General features: G+C 41.1%; 1 protein-coding gene across 1 annotated transcript in view; it reads right to left on the reverse strand.

Moving 5' to 3' along the window:
• The window catches only part of Creb5 (cAMP responsive element binding protein 5), a 407,169-nt gene that overhangs the window by 270,977 nt on the left and 118,256 nt on the right, over positions 1-17,936 (reverse strand). Inside the window, exon 5 of the mRNA XM_013024413.1 lies at positions 1,023-1,195. Coding sequence (XP_012879867.1) covers positions 1,023-1,195 — 173 coding nt within the window. The remainder of the gene's footprint in view (positions 1-1,022; positions 1,196-17,936) is intronic.

The following is a 17,936-nucleotide window of genomic DNA, read 5'->3' on the forward strand; positions in this document are numbered from 1 at the left end:
TCCTGACTGGCTAGGAGTACAGGTGTGAGCCACCAGTGCCTGGCCTTGCTTCTTATTCTAAGCCGACAGTTTTGGGAACATAGAGCCACTAGTGGTCAGCAGTATACATTTGTCATAGCTCTCTGGCTTACATTATTACCCTGTCTTCCTAAGAATCCCTGTTTTATTATTCATCTATGTTTCATGTATTATTTCATCTTTTCTCTTTCAAAGTTGAGAAGAAAGGACTGTATCATCATTCTGGAGATGAAGAAGCTGGGCTGGAGGATCTTTGTTTCTAAGATGCTGCTGGCTAATGCCCATAATGCTAAGGGGAAAACCATATCATCTAGCTAAAGGCTAGAATAATCACATGATACACGAGGCAAGGGCAATTTCCATCACCTGATACAAGGTGTCAAGGCTCCAGTGATAGAATGCTTCTACCATTTTTTTTCAATATTACAGAGATGGGAGGAATAAATCTTTGCAGGAGTGAGTAGGGATTCCTGAAGACAAGGAGCATTCATAAGGAGGTATTATTAGCAAGGAATAGAAGTATAGGAAAAGGATCAGAGGAAAGAGGTCAGTAGAACTACACAGGTGACTGGCTGAGAAGCTCCCCCAGAAAGATGGGGAGCATGGGGGATACCCAGTTGAAGAGGAAGTCTGGCTGATGGAACTTTCCTTTACCATCACCAAGATATCCTGCTCTCTCTGACAGCCACAAATTTGCTTTCAACCCTCTACAAGGTCACAAATCTCATTTGAAGAACTGTGGCCACTGAATGACTTGTTTTCCCTCTCAAACCCACATTCAAAACAGTTCCCATCAATCCAAGACTCGCTGGCCCTTCTCTTGACAAATGCATCACTGTGTGCTCTTAGCCATATCACACCAGCCAGGAAGACGAATGAATCTGGACAGCAAAACCAGGAGACAGTAAAACCCAAAGAATCTAAGCACCAGCAACTCAGAGAAAGTTCAGAACCTTCCTTTAGCTCCAGCCAGGACCCAGAAACAGCTGAGGAGGTCTCCTTACCCAATTTGGCGGTTGGTAGAAGGTGCCTGTGTGATGACCGAGCTGGACTGAGGCGAAGGCATGGCTTGCTGAATGACAACGCTGGTGTCGTGGTTGGGCATCCGGGTATTGCCCAGCTGATGAGTTCCAGGCCCGGTCATGGCCCCACCAACTGTATTATGCATCGCAATATTCTGCCGAGAGGAGACAAAAGCAAGAGGTCAAAAGGAATCAATGTTTCATTCTATGTCCCATTTCTCAGTGGCCAAAACTGGGAATCTGGTCACGTCAATTAAACAGAGTTATATCTTCTGGCAAAACTTGGACCCATTTGTCTTGTTGTAACTTAGAGCTATAAGGACACGAAAAATATCTGTTCACACTTACTTTTGTGTTAAGTGCTTAATACTGTGATTAGTGAATTCAGTTCTGCCTTAAGTAATGAGCACATTGGATTTGGTTTTGTTTGCTTTTCCCCCCTCCTTCAGTCCTATCAGAGTAGCCAATTGCTCATCTTTTTTTTCTTCAGGAAACGATTTCAAATTGTGATCTGGACACTCAGCAATCCATGTCCAGATGGATGACAGGATCTCAGGGATCCAATGCAACCCTTGTAATATTCCGCTGAGTTTCCAGGAATATATACAGGGAATATATACTACCGGAGAGAGACTTGCTTCTTCACTGTCTTTTCCTTGAGACTGCAGAATGTCTTCACCCACTCTACTCTACACACCATGTGAGTAAATGAGAGAAGGAACAAGTGAAGCATTTGACTCAGGCCTAATACCATGTAGTCATTTCCGATGACTTGTACTGGGGAAGAGCTTTTTCTTTAAATTAAGAAAATCTGCTGATACATGCAAGATAAAATTTAGTGTAAAGGATAGCTCACACCTATAATCCTAGCTATTTGAGAGGCTGAGATCTGAGGATCACAGTCCAAAACCAGCCAGGGAAGACAAATTTGAGAGACTCTTATGTCCAATTAATGAGCAAAAAGCTAGAACTGGAGGCATTGCTCAAGTAGTAAAGCACCGAGTGCTCTAGGCACTGAGTTTAAGTCCTGATACCAACAAGTATTCATATGCACACTCACACTCATTCACACACACTCTCTCTCTCACACACACACACACAAACATGGCAGTTCTTATTATACAACCTTACACAAAGAAGGAGCACACACTGAGGTAGAAGATAGCTGATAGATGCAATGAGGGCAAAATTTGAGAAAGAAAATTCAGAACTTAGTAAAGAAAGAGATTCTACAATTTAGGCATTATGGCTTATGTCTGTAATCCCAATTACAAATGGGAAGGACACAGTTAAAGGCTCAAGCAAAAAGCTAAATTTCATTTCAACCAACAAACCAGGTGTGGTGGTGCATGTTTAAAATGAATCCCGGTTGTAGGGAAAGTTGTAGGTAGAGGGATATGTTACCAGGCTAGCCAAGACGAAATGATGAGGCTCTAATCTGAAAACAAAACAAAACAACAACAAAAACTAAACCATAAAAAGGACTGGAGGCATGGGCTTAAGTGGTAGAGAACCTGTCTAGCAACTGGGAATGCAGTTTGCTAGAATTCAGTCTAAGTGCAAACTCCAGTACCATCAAAAACAGGGAGGAGGGGAAGAGGGAAGGAGAGAGGAAAGGAGGGGGAAGGAAGGAAAGGGAAGGAAAAGAGAAAAGGATGGAGGGAGGAAAGGGAGGGAGGGAGGAAGGAAGGAAGGAAGGAAGAAGGGAGGCAGGGAGGGAAATAGGAAGGAAGGAAGGAAGGAAGGAAGGAAGAGAAGGAAAGGGAGAAAGAAAGAAAGAAAGAAAGAAAGAAAGGCAGGAAGGAAGGAAGAAATGAAGGAAGAAATGAAGAAAGGAGAGGCAAGAATACTAAACAGACTAAACAGGCCTCTGAATAGCCAGGTACAATTTAGTCTACATAGGTGAGGTACTTACAGAGGACAGTTGGACTGAGGATGGGAGGGGGAAAAAATGATGTGTCACTAGCAATTTACTCAAGAAAAAAAATATATATACCTGTCTACACTTTGGGGTTAGCAAGGGAAAAAACAAATGTTACCCATGAGATCTAGAAGTGGTTCTTTGAAGTTCTTCTGCAAAGCACAGGATTTCCTGCACTATGTGTTAAATGACGGTGAGAACATATAAGGCATTGGAGGTGGTTGTGTCCATCACATGGCACCTTTCCCAGGTTTCTGATTTTTAAATCCTGACCACACAGTTTGTCAGGAGTCCAGACGGAAACTGGGCAACCTGGCTTAGACTGTGAGCCAACCATGTTGTCACTAGATCCCAAAGGTTCAAATGTACACACTTATTGGAAAGTTTTCCTGATGTGGGAAAATACTGTGGCTAGGTGAAGTGAGATGGAAGGAAATGGAGACATGTCTGAGTGGCCATGCAGGTAAGAAGTATGTTTGTATTATTATTATCTTTAAGTACTTGTACAAAGGAGTTTCAATTCAACAAGTCAGATTATGGGTATCATGCATCTTGATCAATGTCACTCCTTCTATCATTCTTCCCCTTCTTTCTCAGTCTGTACCCTCAAGTTTTATGTGATTCTCTTTTCACATACATTAACTACAATGACTGTAGTCACCAAGAAAGAAGTGAAGATTTCAAGAATCAGGCTCAAATAATAATGACAATAAAGATAATTGTGTTATTCCTTTTGAGATTGAACCTTATTTCCCCATGTCTTAAAGATATCTGAATAAGGCAAACAAACAACCATAGAAGCTCTTTTCCATTGACCTGTACAACATACACCATTTGTTTTTCACTGTCTCACAGTTATCTGCCTTGTCAACAACAGTGTAAGGTATGGAACAGGTCTGTCTCCTTAAAATGATTTCCATTGTGCCATGCTTCAATTGTGGATCAATTAAACTAGACAATTAAATTTACAATGAAAAAATATAAAATGCGGGGGGGAGGGGGAGGAAGGAGAAGGATTGGGATTGGGGGGGAGGGGGGAGGCTGGGAAGGGATGTGAAGGCTAAACAAAGGAGGAGGCTGCAATGCTTGGTAATTGTAACCCCTCTGTATAGTATGTTCACAAATAAAATAAAATTAAATTCTAAAAAAATATATAAAATGCATGAAGCCTCCTCAGGTAACCCTGGATACCTCTTCTCTATCATAGTGATACAGAGCCATCAAATCCTATAAAATCTACCCTTAGTGTCTTTCATCTATTCTGGTTTTTCCATCTCTCTGTTGGGTGGAAAGTCCACTGTTAGGACAGTAAGTTCCTAACTGGCCTTTGTCATGCTATCTTCCTACTTCCCATACGAGTGCAATAGCAGTCCCTCCCTACACACACTGATCGCACACTCTTACACACACACACACACACACACACACACACACACACAGAGAGAGAGAGAAAAACAGCATTCCCTGTGACCTCCAAGACTAGCCTTCCTTCCCCAGCTTCACTCCAGCCTCTGATTTTTCTTGTCTTTCTGACTTCCCCTGCCCTCATTCTGACCTTGTTCTAATTCAGCACCAGGTCTTAGGATTTGGCTGTTTTCTGCACAATGTTCATTCTTGTTCTAACTCCATCTTCCACTCAGACAGAACATCAAGCAGGGAAACCTTCCCCAACCTCTCCAAGGATAGGAATCATTTTCTTTTTCTCTGTAGGCCTTATTACATTACAGCTGTTATTGGCTATCTCAGTAACACTGTTTCTCCCTTGGTCCTAAAGCACATTTAGAGAAGGAACTACATAGGCATTTGTTCTCTACTATGACTCCAATGGCTGGGTCAGTACTTGGGATGTCATAGAGCTCAGCAAGTACAGAGTGAATGAATGAACCATAACATTCCTAGAATATTTCCTGGTCAGTCTGAGAGTGCTAACATTCTGTCTGTTCACTTTGCAATGTGAAAGAATGCTTAGATGCCAGGCACTTCTTCAATTATGGGCTAGATAAAAAGAGAGGATCTGGACTAAAGAGAAAGCCATACAGCACATACACCAGAAAGGAAGTCTTTGAAAAGGATGCATCAATGAACCCTTTAAGGAAGATGATGAGTGGTGGGCTTCCAAGCTTTGAGCACTTTTGGCACAATAAACAACAAAAATGGGTACATTCACCATCAAAATTGAGGAAAAAGAAACATCTTTGGTAGTACACAGAACATAAATGGATTCTTCAGTAAATCATGTTAAATAAGAGAAAGGACTATATCAACCATCCCACTTACCAAAGCTAAGAATATTTTCTGGGAATTACTACAACCAGTAAGCTATTATCTAGTATTCTTTACATTCTCCCTCATTGTAAAGATGTCTCTTTATCTTAGAGATCTCCATCACAGATAGAAAAGCCTCCCAAAAGTTATATTTTAACTTGGGCAACTTCTCTCCCACACATACCAAATCTCAAGGTTTCGTCTTCTTTCCTTATACCCAGAGAATAATTTCACAACACTTTGAAATATCAACAATTCAGAAAATGCATTATCATTTTACATTTATAGACAGTGACTTTTTTAAGCATTACATATTAATTTAGACATGAAATAATCTTATGAGTTTATGTTGTCCCAATTATGGTTTCAAAAAACCTGTTTTCACTGAAAAAAAGAATGGAATTTTGCCTCCAGATAAATTCTATATCCAATTTCAAAACTATGATTCTATCTTGCTGAGTTTCTTTTTTCTTTTAACATGTAGGTGTATATATTGGAAACTGGTGAAACAATGACACCAAATGGATGACATTGAATGGATGTCAGAATGTAGATAAGGATTCTCCAAGCTCAGTCTTCATCCTTTTCTAGTTCAACATCTTTATGAACAGCTTGGCTAAAGATGTAAAAATCATGCCCATCAAGTCTGCAGTTGACACAAAGTTGGGAGACATAGCTTGTGTTCTGGATAGCAGAATCAGGATTTCCTTGAGCCAACTATGTGATCTGGCCTCCAAGAATGCTAACATTTATCTAGGTTGTTTTAGGAGATGTGGAATATCCAGATCAAGGGTAGTAATTATTCCACTGTAGAGTGGGTCGTACTGATCACATTTGGCCACCACATTTTAAAGGGGGGAATTGATAAATAGGAGGGAATGAAAGCAATGAAGGCATCCAAAACACATTGCAGGAAGAATGGCAGAGGGATCAGGGAATATTTAGTCTGACGAGGAGAAGACTTTGAGGGTCATGCTAACTGCTTTCAAATATTTGCAGGATTAGACACAGTCTATGTTGTTCCAGAAGGCATAATTTTAAAACATGGAATTGTGATGATAAAACCCAATTATAACTCCAGTTTGGATATCTCTTTCCAAGCAAGCACAATGGCAGATTCTTTACAAACTACATCTCTAATCTTCACAACGATTCAATAGCATAGGTGTCAGTGTCTTCATTTGAAGATCAAAAAATGATTCACCAATCACTACCACCAGTACCAGGCCACTCTGGGTACTCTTACTCTTTATGGGTCAATGCTGCAAAGATAGATTTGACCTTCTGCCAGAATACATTTATTTGTTTGTAGAGATATTCAAAGACATAATAAAGAACTCATCCTCATTCACAAGGGGCAAGTGAAGACCAGGAGTCACCTGCCAGTGATGCCATCGGCAGGACTCCTACATGAGAAGGAAGAAGCTGCCAGATGACCTCCACAGTGTCTTGTATGGGTAAGAGTCCCTCACATGCTTCATGGTTTACACTTTGGCTCACCTGCTTCCAGATGCTTAGTAGTCTATAATATTTTTGAAAACATGGCTTGAGTGTTGGGAGGTTTCTTCTAGTCCAGACTTTCTTTCTCTCCATGTCATCTGGATAATTGCTTAGTCTCCCCAATCTCAGGAGATTCAAAGGATGAGTTTGGACTACATGGCCCATGATCTTTCCAGCTCTAATTCCACACAAGCTTCTTCTTCTGTTATATTTTTATGAGACACTAAGAATCTAAATATTTTGTTGGAATCCCTTTCGTACAACTATTTAAGGATAAGTAAAAATAGGAAGTATGAACAAATAAATTTTTAAAAATATATAAACAAACCTTTTAGACCATACTTCATGTGCTACAAACTTCCATTTCTTTCCTAGATCTGAGAGAGAGAAATAGAAAGGGGAACTAACTAGGTAGATAGGGATTAAAAACCTGGTGGCTGTAATATATAGCTAATAACTTGTGTCCTGCCTTTTATGTTGTTGTTGCTGGTGCTAAGATTTAAACTTGGGGCCTGGGGACTGTCTCTAAGCTTCTTTTGCTCAAGGCTAGCACTCTACCATTGAACCACATCTTCACTTCCAGTTTTTCAGTAGCTTATTGGAGATAAGAGTCTCATGGACTTTCCTGCGGAGGCTGGCTTCAAACCAGGATCGTCAGATCCCAGCCTCCTGAGTAGCTAGGATGACAGGCGTGAGCCACCAGTGCTTACCTCCATTGTGGCTTCTTTGTTTCCTTATCACCATAATGCCTTGAGCTCCCACTCAAGGACTTTTTCGCCCCATAGGGGTGTGAGTTTGGGCTCAAATGCTTCTTCTTCTCATCATGCCATGAGTGCCTACTAACCAATACAAAGAGCCCAAAGCCCTCAAGCAATCAGTATGAAGCCTGAGGAGTCAGTGCCTTTCAAGAGGATTCCTTTGGATTCTTCTTTAGACCCCTCTATGGGTGGAAAGCTACTTTCTTTCATAGATTTTCTTCCATTTTCAAGTAATCTTACTCTGTTTACCATAAAACACTTTCCTGCCTTTTAATTCCTTAATGAATAGAGAAAACAAATCCATTCCCCTATAGTATATCAGAACCAATGGAAGTGATCCTTACAAAAATATAGCTTTTATGGAAGTGATCCCTACCAAAATATAGCTTCTCACCAGACCCAAAGAATGCCAATTCAAGAAGTAAAGCTAAGAAATAATTCAATATCTCAACCAATTTTGCCTGAATTTCTCCCTCTTTGGCTGACACTTCTCACCTTTGATGAGACATTTTTCACCTGTCATGTCCTGCAATACCTTGCTCTCCATTCACAGTAGTTCTGGGACGTACAGGGTGTGAACAGGATGAGAATCTGGGAGTTATGAGTCTTATTGCATACTCGGTGAGCTTGAGGTAGAGCAGTAATTGTCTTCCTGCATGCATGGGCTTGGAGTACAATAAGCAAAAAAACAACTTGGTGTATAAGAATGTATGTCCATGTTCTAAAAAATAACTATAATTTCAGGGTGTGGTAATGAAGGATGAAGGGCAGTGGACCACAATTGAAAGTAAAGGTTGAAGCATACAGACAAAATGAGGTGGATTCCCATGAGTTCCTAAAATGTTATCTTAAAATCTATATTTCATCCAACTGCCAAGGTGTGGAGACTTTATGGGTTTCTCCATAAAGAGCCAGGGTCATCCTGACGCGCATTTACAAGTTGTGCAATCTTAGAGTTGTCTGCATCTTAATGATGCCTGGGGAAGTTATAAAGACTTTCAGAGCTTCCCAGATGTAAATAGCCATGAACTGCATCTAAAAGATGTTCAAGACATTCACCAAATGATGACATTCTAACCTGCTAGAAGGGACTGGCCTTTGGGGGAGTACAGAAAGAACACTAGGGAATCTTGACTCTTCCTTACAGTACTCTCAAGAACAGTACAGATATTTTTTGTAGTCTTACTAAAAACATAGGCTGGCTAGGTAGTTGGCTTGACCAGGTTCAAGACTGTAGTCTTTGCTACATAGGAGGCTGATATTTGAGGATCCCAGTTCAAAGCTAGCCAGGGAAGAAAAAATGATGAAACTCTTAGTTCCTATTGACTACCAAAACACTAAAAGAGGAGGTGCATCTCAAGTGGTACAGCACCAGACTTGAGCCAAAGAGGAGCTTGAAGTGAGCAAAGCTCAATTACTGACACGAAAAGAGAAGTAAAAAGACTGTAGACTTTGTCACAACTGAAGGTTCAGTGAAGAAGTAGAAAGTAGGAATGTGAGGAGCACAGGAGCCTTCCAAAGCTTCCCTGCTCCTTTTATGACATTTTCCTCAGCTGAGCAAGGAAGCAAAATAGCTTACAAAGGAGAAGAAAACCTTTCTGGGAATGGGGTAGAAGAGCACAGGATTCTGGGAAAATCCCAGCCTGTTTTTTCTTTTGTAAATATGTTACTGGGGCTTGAACTCAGTGGCTAGGCTATCTACTTTACCTTTTTTGCTAAGTAAACCACAGCTCCAATTTTGGCACACGCTATGTTTCTGAGTGTGTGTGTGTGTGTGTGTGTGTGTGTGTGTGTGTGTGTGTGTGTGTGAGTGAGAGAGAGAGAGAGAGAGAGAGAGGGAGAGAGAGGGAGAGAGGAGATTAGAGATGAAAGTCTTGTGGAGTTTCCTTCGAAATTCAGTCTTCAGATCTCAGCCTTGTGAGTAGCTAGGATGACAGACATGAACCACTAGCTCCTGGCAACTCTAGCTTTAATATACACATAGAAGTTCTGCTGTCTGAATTGCTACTTATTCCTGGAAAATTCTAAGAGGCCTCTTGGCACAGAAGGAAACATGAGCACTGAAATTAGGAGGCCTACATTCAAGTTCACACCAGCTCTACATCACTTGGGCTGTGCTGTGTAAGTGCTCTGAGCCCTGCCTTTCTCTCCATTCAAATAAAGGCAATCGCCTAATAACAGAATGGTGGCAGACCACAGAGATGATGCCCGTTGCAACACAGTAGGTGCTGGTAGATGTGTACTCCTTTCCTTTTTAGTGCAGTTCAGATGATAAAGCTCAGGGGGAAAAGAACATTGTGGTGGCCATTTCCAATGACTGATATAAAAAGAAATCATAATGGCTGGCACTCAGGCAGCATTATTATATGTCAGAAAACTCACTTAAGCCTAATTGTCATTCTAAGAAGTAGGGATAGGCATTATCACTATCTGACAGATGAGGAAACTGAGGCATAAAGAGGGAAAGTCAAAGTCAAAGTCATAGCCAATAAATGGATTAGTTCTTATCTAGGCAGTTTGTCTTCCCAGCTCTTTCCCAAGTTCTCAATCATTAAACAATGCGGCATCAAGCTTTGCAGTGGAAATATTTCCCTATTTGTGTGTGTGTGTGTGTGTGTGTGTGTGTGTGTGAGAGAGAGAGAGAGAGAGAGAGAGAGAGAGAGAGAGAGAAAGTACTGGGACTTGAACTCAAGGCCTGGGCATTGTCTTTTAGCTTATTCTCTGAAAGCTGCTGCTCTACCAAGTTAGCCATAGCTTCACTTCTAGTTTTTGCCTGTAAAGTTGTGGCTTAAGTGGTAGAAAGCTAGTCTTATGGACTTTCTTGCCCCAGCCAGCTTTGAACTAGGATTCTAAGATATAAGCCTCCCAAGTAGCTAGGATTACAGGTGTGCAGTCCCAGCACTCAGCATTTTAGTAGAAGTATTTCCTAGTAGCAAGTGACAATGGTGAAATCCATACGGCCTGCAGCCTTACAATGGTTGTTACAGCAAGTGGCCAGTTACTTAGTGTGTGGCCGGCCCTCCAAATGACAGCCTGTCTGTCACTAATTCATATCAATGTCATCACCACACCCCTCCAGTCGGGAGAACTTGGAATGTATTATTAATTTGCTTTAAAATGATTGTCTAATGTCCTGTCTGGCGAGCACATTGCCTACAAAGGTGACTTCCATACGACCCGGGAAGATGATACTGTAGGTGATGAGCAACTTGCACATCACTGATTTAACGCTCACCTGTCAGAAGCAGACGGTCTCCCCTCTACCCCCACCACAGAGATTCCAGCCCCAAAACTATAGGATACTGAGCAGCAAATCCATCTTCCTTCTGCCCCCCTCCACACCCAGAATTCTTCCTAATCTTGTGTTTGAGGCAATTGTGCCTGCATTTTCCCTGTGTGCATTTTATAGCTATTCATTTAATGCTGTAGTAAAAATAACTCCAGACAATAAATGTCTTCTCAGGTGCCACCCTAGACTGTGAGAAACAGCTTGCCGGTGGCTCTCAAAGGTCCTCCCTTTCCTGTCAGATTTACAGTGGCCGGGACTATCCAGATTTCTGCTCTCCATTCTGCTTTTATTGTCTAGGTTGCTTCTGCTAAAAGCAGTCAAATGCTGCTGCTATGGTTTGGACATGGCTTGAGTGTTCCCTAGAGGCTAATATGTTGACATTTGATACCCATTGCAAGGCACCTAGGAGGGTGGAGACTTAGTCTGACTATAGTAAATTAGAGGTGGGACCTCTGGAGGTGATCAGGACTCAATAAGGTCCTGGGGTAGGGCCACTTGATTGAATCCTGGTGCTTAATAAGAAAAAAAGGCATAAAAGAGGATATATGCACATCACCCCAGTTTCCCATCATGGCCAGGACTGTCCTAGCCAAGAAGGCTATCACCAGAGGCAGCTCTTTGACCTTAGACTTCCAAAAATGTGAACCCAAACAAGCCTCTTTTAAAATATAATTAATTCCTGTTTTCACTGTATTTGATGTTGGTATAATTTGGGGAGGGGAAGGGAAAAAACAAATTGTTTAAACAGGGATACAGATTGACCCATTGCAACAATGAGATGTACAAGATGTTATGTCGAAAATCAAACTTTATAACTTTGGGGGGAACGGTGGGAGGGGTGGGGGGAGATGGGAGGGCAGGGATAGGAAGGGAAAACAAAGGAGGAGGCAACAATGCTTGATAAGAAATGTACTCATTACCTTGCTCATGTAATTGTAACCCCTCTGTACAGTATTTTCACAATAAAAAATTAATATATATATATATATATATAATTAATTCCTAAAGGTTAAAAAGACAGCACTCTAGAGGACTTCAGTCACTAGAATTAAGAGTTTAGTCAAGGCCCATAGTGGGTACACCTGCAAATATCCTCCATGTTAGAAGCTAGTGTCGTGCCCCTAAAAATGATATTTCTGCACAGGCTTCTCACTGAAGAGCTGCCCCATTTCTCAATAATCTGTACCTGAAACACTTCTGTGGGCCACCCAGTGCCTCCTCATGCACTATCAATCCTATTATAAAGATGGTCTCCACCAACTATTTCAGCATTATCTGAAAACTTGCCCCTTGTCACACCGCCTCCACTGGCATGAACAGTTCAGTGTTTCCTGACAATTGTCCTCTGTCACTTTTGCACAGTGCACATTTTACCTCTTCACAGTCAGTTCATGCTGTAAGCCCCAGCTCCTATGTGGAGCGCTCTCTCCTCTTCTGGCCTGCTCAGCTTTTTCCTGCTGCACTCTTCTAATCACACCTCTAATGTAGAGCTGCATTCCCCCTGAGAATAGCCAATGTCTATCTTCACAACCCACACTCAGCAGGCTCTTGAATATCCAAGTATTCAGTGAATTTGTGAGTGTTGTGTGATCGTGCACACGTTTATGGCCTCTCTGTGCTTCAGTTTTCTTATTTATAAAATAACCTTATTCTATAAGGTTTTAGCAAAGATGGAAGTGGGTAATAGAAATGCAGTCAGTACTTCATCATCCATAAAATGTTAGTAGGCCTTGCTATAATTTATCATTCTTTTTGGTTTGTTTGTTTTGCCTTTTTGGTTTGTTCGGGACTGTAACTCAGTGTCTTACGCACTTGTTTGGCAAAAGCCAGGCACTCTACCACCTGATCCATGCCTCCACCTCTGTCTTTTTGCTGGTTAGTTGGAGATAAGAGTCTCTGGGACTTTTCTGCTCAGGCTGACTTCAAATCTCAGCTTCCTGAATAGTTAGGATTACAGGCATGAGCCACAGGTGTCAGCTATTATCAATATTTTTATCATTATTACTCCCAATGCTAACACCAGAACTCTAGTGAGTGGAATTAATGAAGTACTTCAGTGTCCTTCTCCTTTCCCCATACATCTCTCTTTCAAAGCTCTTAGAACACCTTTCAATGTTTATTTCTTTTATTGACTAATTTATTGGCATTACTGAGATTTGAACTGAAGGCCTCTGACATTACTATTTGAACTACTTCCCAGTCTCTTTTTTACTTTGGTTATTTTTTTTTAATAGAGAATGTCTCTCTTTTTAATCCTAGGGCTAACTTTGGTGTTGATCTTCCTATCTAGACCTCTCCTAATTCTGTGATTAGGAATTTCTTCTTCTTTCTTTCCTGCTAAATCCTGTTCTTTAGACAGTAAATTCATTGATAGATCAACAGCATTTTCTAAAACATGAGCTAAGGGCAGTATGCTCTTGTTTCCTTTTGAAGTTAAGATAGAGTCATGATTGAAATGAGCTTTAACTCTTTGTAGCAAATCGAATTATCTTCCAGCCCCGCTGTCCTCTCTTCTGCGATCCACTTATTCATAGAATGGCTCCCTACTTCTTTCCTTTTCAGGCTTATCAGCAATGTCATTTTCTCAGTGTCACCTCCTGATGTACAGGTATCCTTGCTATACCCCCCCCCCAGTATGTCCATCTTTTCCTTTGAAGCATAATTCACCAGATGCATTTAAAAATACTGTGGCCTCCAGAAAGACAGTCAGCAGCTCTCTTGTCTTCCTTTCTTGCTGCTACCTTGCTCTGTCTTTCACAACTTGGCCACTGGCTGAATGGACACCTGGATTTCTGAAATGATGATAAGGGGATACAGACATTGGCTAAGGCTGAGAAACCAGCATAAGGAAATACCATGTGCTGACTAGAGTCATCATATTCTCCACAATCTCCCCCCAATGGCATGGGATTTGATCACATCCATCCAGAGCCACTGATGGTAGTGAGGCAAGATGGCCTGCCTTGCAAGTCAGACAGGAAAAGCCAAAGCCAGGCCATTAGAAACACAGGATCAGTTGTGGTCCCAAGGCAGGTGTGGGAAAGGCAAACAATCAGTGGCAGCGACATTACCAGAGTCTCCCACCTGTAGAGCTTAGGGGAAGAAATTGGTCTGGAAAAAAAAATCACAGGAGGGTCAGTGAGCATGCTAGGAAGTCTGAACATTCACGGAGAGCTCGGGCTAGTAGCGTAAGAGACAAGTGGCCTGTTCTAAAATTACTAAACAAACTTCTCTCGCTTCCTGACCAGAAAATTGTCAGCTAACTAAAAATAAGAGCACATATAAAACCACTACAGGGATGCTCAGAGGTCTTTTTCTTTTGCATTTCAAAGAGAATCAAATACTTAATGACCAGAAACATAAATGTAGCACTTTCTTGGAACTGCTCATGACATGTTACAGACCTGAGAAGAGACGCCCACCACTTGACTTTCCCTGGCCACAGTTCCCCGCTCCCTCCTTCCCCAGTGCCTGGTTTCTCCTGGCCAAAAAAGCAAGAGGGAAGGGCCAAGCCTGCTCAGACAAACTTTCTGGAAGACTCCCTTGCCTGGAGCCTTGGTTGGGCATCTACATTCCTGCATATTTGGCACATGATGCTCTACCATAAACTAGAAATGCTCTCTTCAGTGGGAAGAAAAATTTGCTACAAGATAGATTTCCTCCTCCAGAACAATGGAGCTTTAGAGAGAGCGCGCGTGCTTCATAGTAGAACCCATCAGGTAGCTCTCTGTGAATAGCTTTGTTGTATAAATTGTTCAATATCTCATGAATGTAAGTGTTGCTATGCTGGATTAATGACTGACATGAATTCAGCAACTTCTTTCTACCCTGCAAAGTGGTTGTTTTCTCAGAGGACAAGGACCTTCCAATTGCCATTTCCTCCAACCAATCAGAAGCATTGTGACTGGTATTTGCTCAACCTTAGAGCCAAAACCAAACTAAGTAATGCAACAGAGGTGTCAATGAGAAGTTTTTTACAGTTGACGAAATCACAAAAGTTTTTTTCTGCAACTTAACAAACCAGACAGCACTCCTTTTATAGTGTAGGGGACATTGGTTACAACTTGACATGACAGTCTCCGAAGAGGTTTCTGGAAATTCTGTTTGAATATTAAGAACAGATTTAAAAATTCTCTAAAGCTTTTCTAGCAGCAATTGTGGGGGTCAAGGAAAAAATGCAATGGTAGTCAATGAGGTGGTTTCCATTTTTTACAAGGCTGGTAGGATACCCAAATCCCAAATGCTTGGATAGGCCAAATGTCACCTGTTACCATTCTGACTTCATTTCTTCCCACTCTTCAACTTCTTCACTCTGATCCAGATTCATGCATACTTTCTTATTTATCTATTTATTTATTTGTATTCACTTAAATGTTATTTGAACCCTCAGATCACTACTTCCAGTGCTTTTGTAGGTGCTAAAGACATGCGCCGAGAGGGAAATTCCTGAATCATTGAAATGCACACCTGTTCTCACCTGAGGCCAAACAAAACTTCCACCTTCTCAAGTTTAATCTGCCTTTTTGTTTCATCATGCAGAACTTCTTGATGTTCTGTCCAAGAGTCTGGACACTAGCTGTTTCTCCAGAACAGAAGGGTTCTTCCTCACAGCTCCCTCCCTCACCGTTTCAAGTGTTTGCTCCAATATTGCCCTATACTAAGGCTCCTGAGAGGCCTGCCCACCAATTGGAAATGACAGCTCACATTCTTTAGTTCTGTTTTCCATAGACTCATCCACCCTTTTCCATCCACAGTATCCTCCCTCAAAATCCCCATCTAAATACACCAGGGCATACATTTATCTATAGTCCTAAGAACTAGAAAAATATAACAAGAAGATCCCAAGTTTCCATTTTAGTTTTCCCTCAAGGTTGTACTTTATGCATTTTCTCCATTGGATCTCATGCTTTTACTGACATTTGGAATCAGGCCTTACACTTGCTTGGTTTGCTTGCTCATCACCGCAGCCACACTTTTGTCCTGGTGTTTATTTTGCCAGTTATTTTGAAGGTGGAATTTCACAGACTTTTCTGCTTCAGCTGACCTCAAACAACAGAGCTTCCCTACCAAGGCTCTTGATTAGCTAGTATTATACAGGCATGAACCACTGGTGTCCAGCTTCATGTTTTCAAATAGTTCTTTAAAAGTTATGAACTCATTTTCCTATATATTTCCCTGCTTTGCTATCATATTCATTTACTTCTGTGTGTGTTCCCCACCCCCTTTTTACCCTTGAGATATTTGTAACACTCTTCAGTGTCACTTTCCCTTTTGAAAAGATAAATTGATGCTTGTAGACTCCTCCAAGAAGATTTGATGAATCGCTCTGAGGAACTGTCAAGCTACATTCAGGTACCAGACATTATGTCCTTCCTGTTTTCTTGGAAACCCAACCTGTTCTCAGATACCTACCTTCTAATACATGTTAGGGTATTTCCAAAAGAAGCCACTCAGCAATTTGTTCCCCCTACCAACACCCAAAGTAGTTGCTCTGGAAGAACAGGCTCTCATCTGTGCACTAATGCATTTGTCTCTAGGATTCAAAGGGGGAATTTGAAGCACTAGGCAAAAAGGGCTTGGGTAAGCTGGTTTTATGTATACTCCTGATTTAAGCAGCTGAGGTGATGAGACCATTGCTCAACTAACTTTCCACCTCTGTGGCTCCTTCTTAGCGTGTGTTCCATGTGTTTCATGATATTGTACAAACCTGATGAAAGTTAATCATTTTTGAGTTCTCTCCATAGTTGCTATATCCAAATGACCCCTTGAATTGTTTTATAATGTTGTGACATATATTCCTGCCTTTGAGGTCTACATTTTTCTTTTTCTTTTTTTAATTTGGAAGATTATCAGCTTTTAGATTTAATAAATTTGTTTACCTCTCTCTCTATATATATATACATGCACATGCATAAATATACTTATAAATACACATGTATAAATATATTATAAATATATACATAGATGTATATACAAACACATTATACATATACACATATGTGTACATATATATGCATATATATATATATATATATAATTTTATTGGACATTCAAAGCATCCAAAAGATCAGACCCTCAGTTTGGGACTCAATAATACATTTTAATTCTACCTTACCTGCCATGACTGAATTAGTTTTTAAAGTTATATAATTTCGTTTCCACTCTATTGATTTTAAAACATCTAAGGTCAGATCCATCACTAAGTGAATTCGCTCTGGATTTACCCATACGTTCAAAAAATCAAGATCTGACTGATAAAAACAATGGAAGGCAGAGCTAAGACGTGCTCAAGTAACCCAGCCCCACCCTGCAAAGATGAGCCCAGACAAGCATGGCTCCTCTGAACCCAGTTACACACCCTGAAAACAAGGTCTCTCTTTAAGGCCACAGCTTCCTATTTGTCTACATTCCTCCTGGCGAAACAATCAGGCTTGGAATAAGAAGGGCTTTATATGTGAGAGTCACCGGAGGACGAATTTGGCACCTGGTGTTTATGTACCATGAAGCCATCACAGTGCTGAGCTCAAATCTGCTTTTCACTAAAGTTATTAGGCAGGAGGAAAGGAGATACATTTAAAAGCTGCATTTTTCTACCCCAGACAACCAGGATTTATGGTCTGACTTGCTAAGCAGAAGTGCTAATACCATGAAATCTTTTTTATTTAGGTGTTTTCCCTCAGCAACCTTTCATTCTTGTGTTATGACACCAATTCTACACGTCCCTGGTCTTCAGCAGCTGGAACATTCTATACCAGTCTTTCTTGGAGTTCATTTTCATCCTATTATACCCTATTGACAGCTTCAAAATGAAGCACTTTCTGATTATTCAATAGACTAAGAAACAGTATCTCCATACAATCACCAGTAGCTTTATGTCTGTAATCCTAGCTACTCACAAGGCTGAGATTTGGGGATCATGGTTTGAAACAAGTCGAGGTAGGAAAGTCCATGACACTCTTATCTCCAATTAACCAGGAAAAAAAGCCAGAAACTGAACTATGGCTCAATTGCTAGAGCATTAGCGTTGAAAAAGCTAAGGGACAGTGACAGTGCCTAGGCCTGTACAATAAGAAAGAAAGGAGAGAAGGAAGGAAGGAAGGAAGGAAGGAAGGAAGGAAGGAAGGAAGGAAGGAAGGAAGGAAGGAAGGAAGGAAGGAAGGAAG

Source organism: Dipodomys ordii, unplaced genomic scaffold (genome assembly GCF_000151885.1).
Source record: "Dipodomys ordii isolate 6190 unplaced genomic scaffold, Dord_2.0 Scaffold76, whole genome shotgun sequence".
Taxonomy (NCBI): domain Eukaryota; kingdom Metazoa; phylum Chordata; class Mammalia; order Rodentia; family Heteromyidae; genus Dipodomys; species Dipodomys ordii.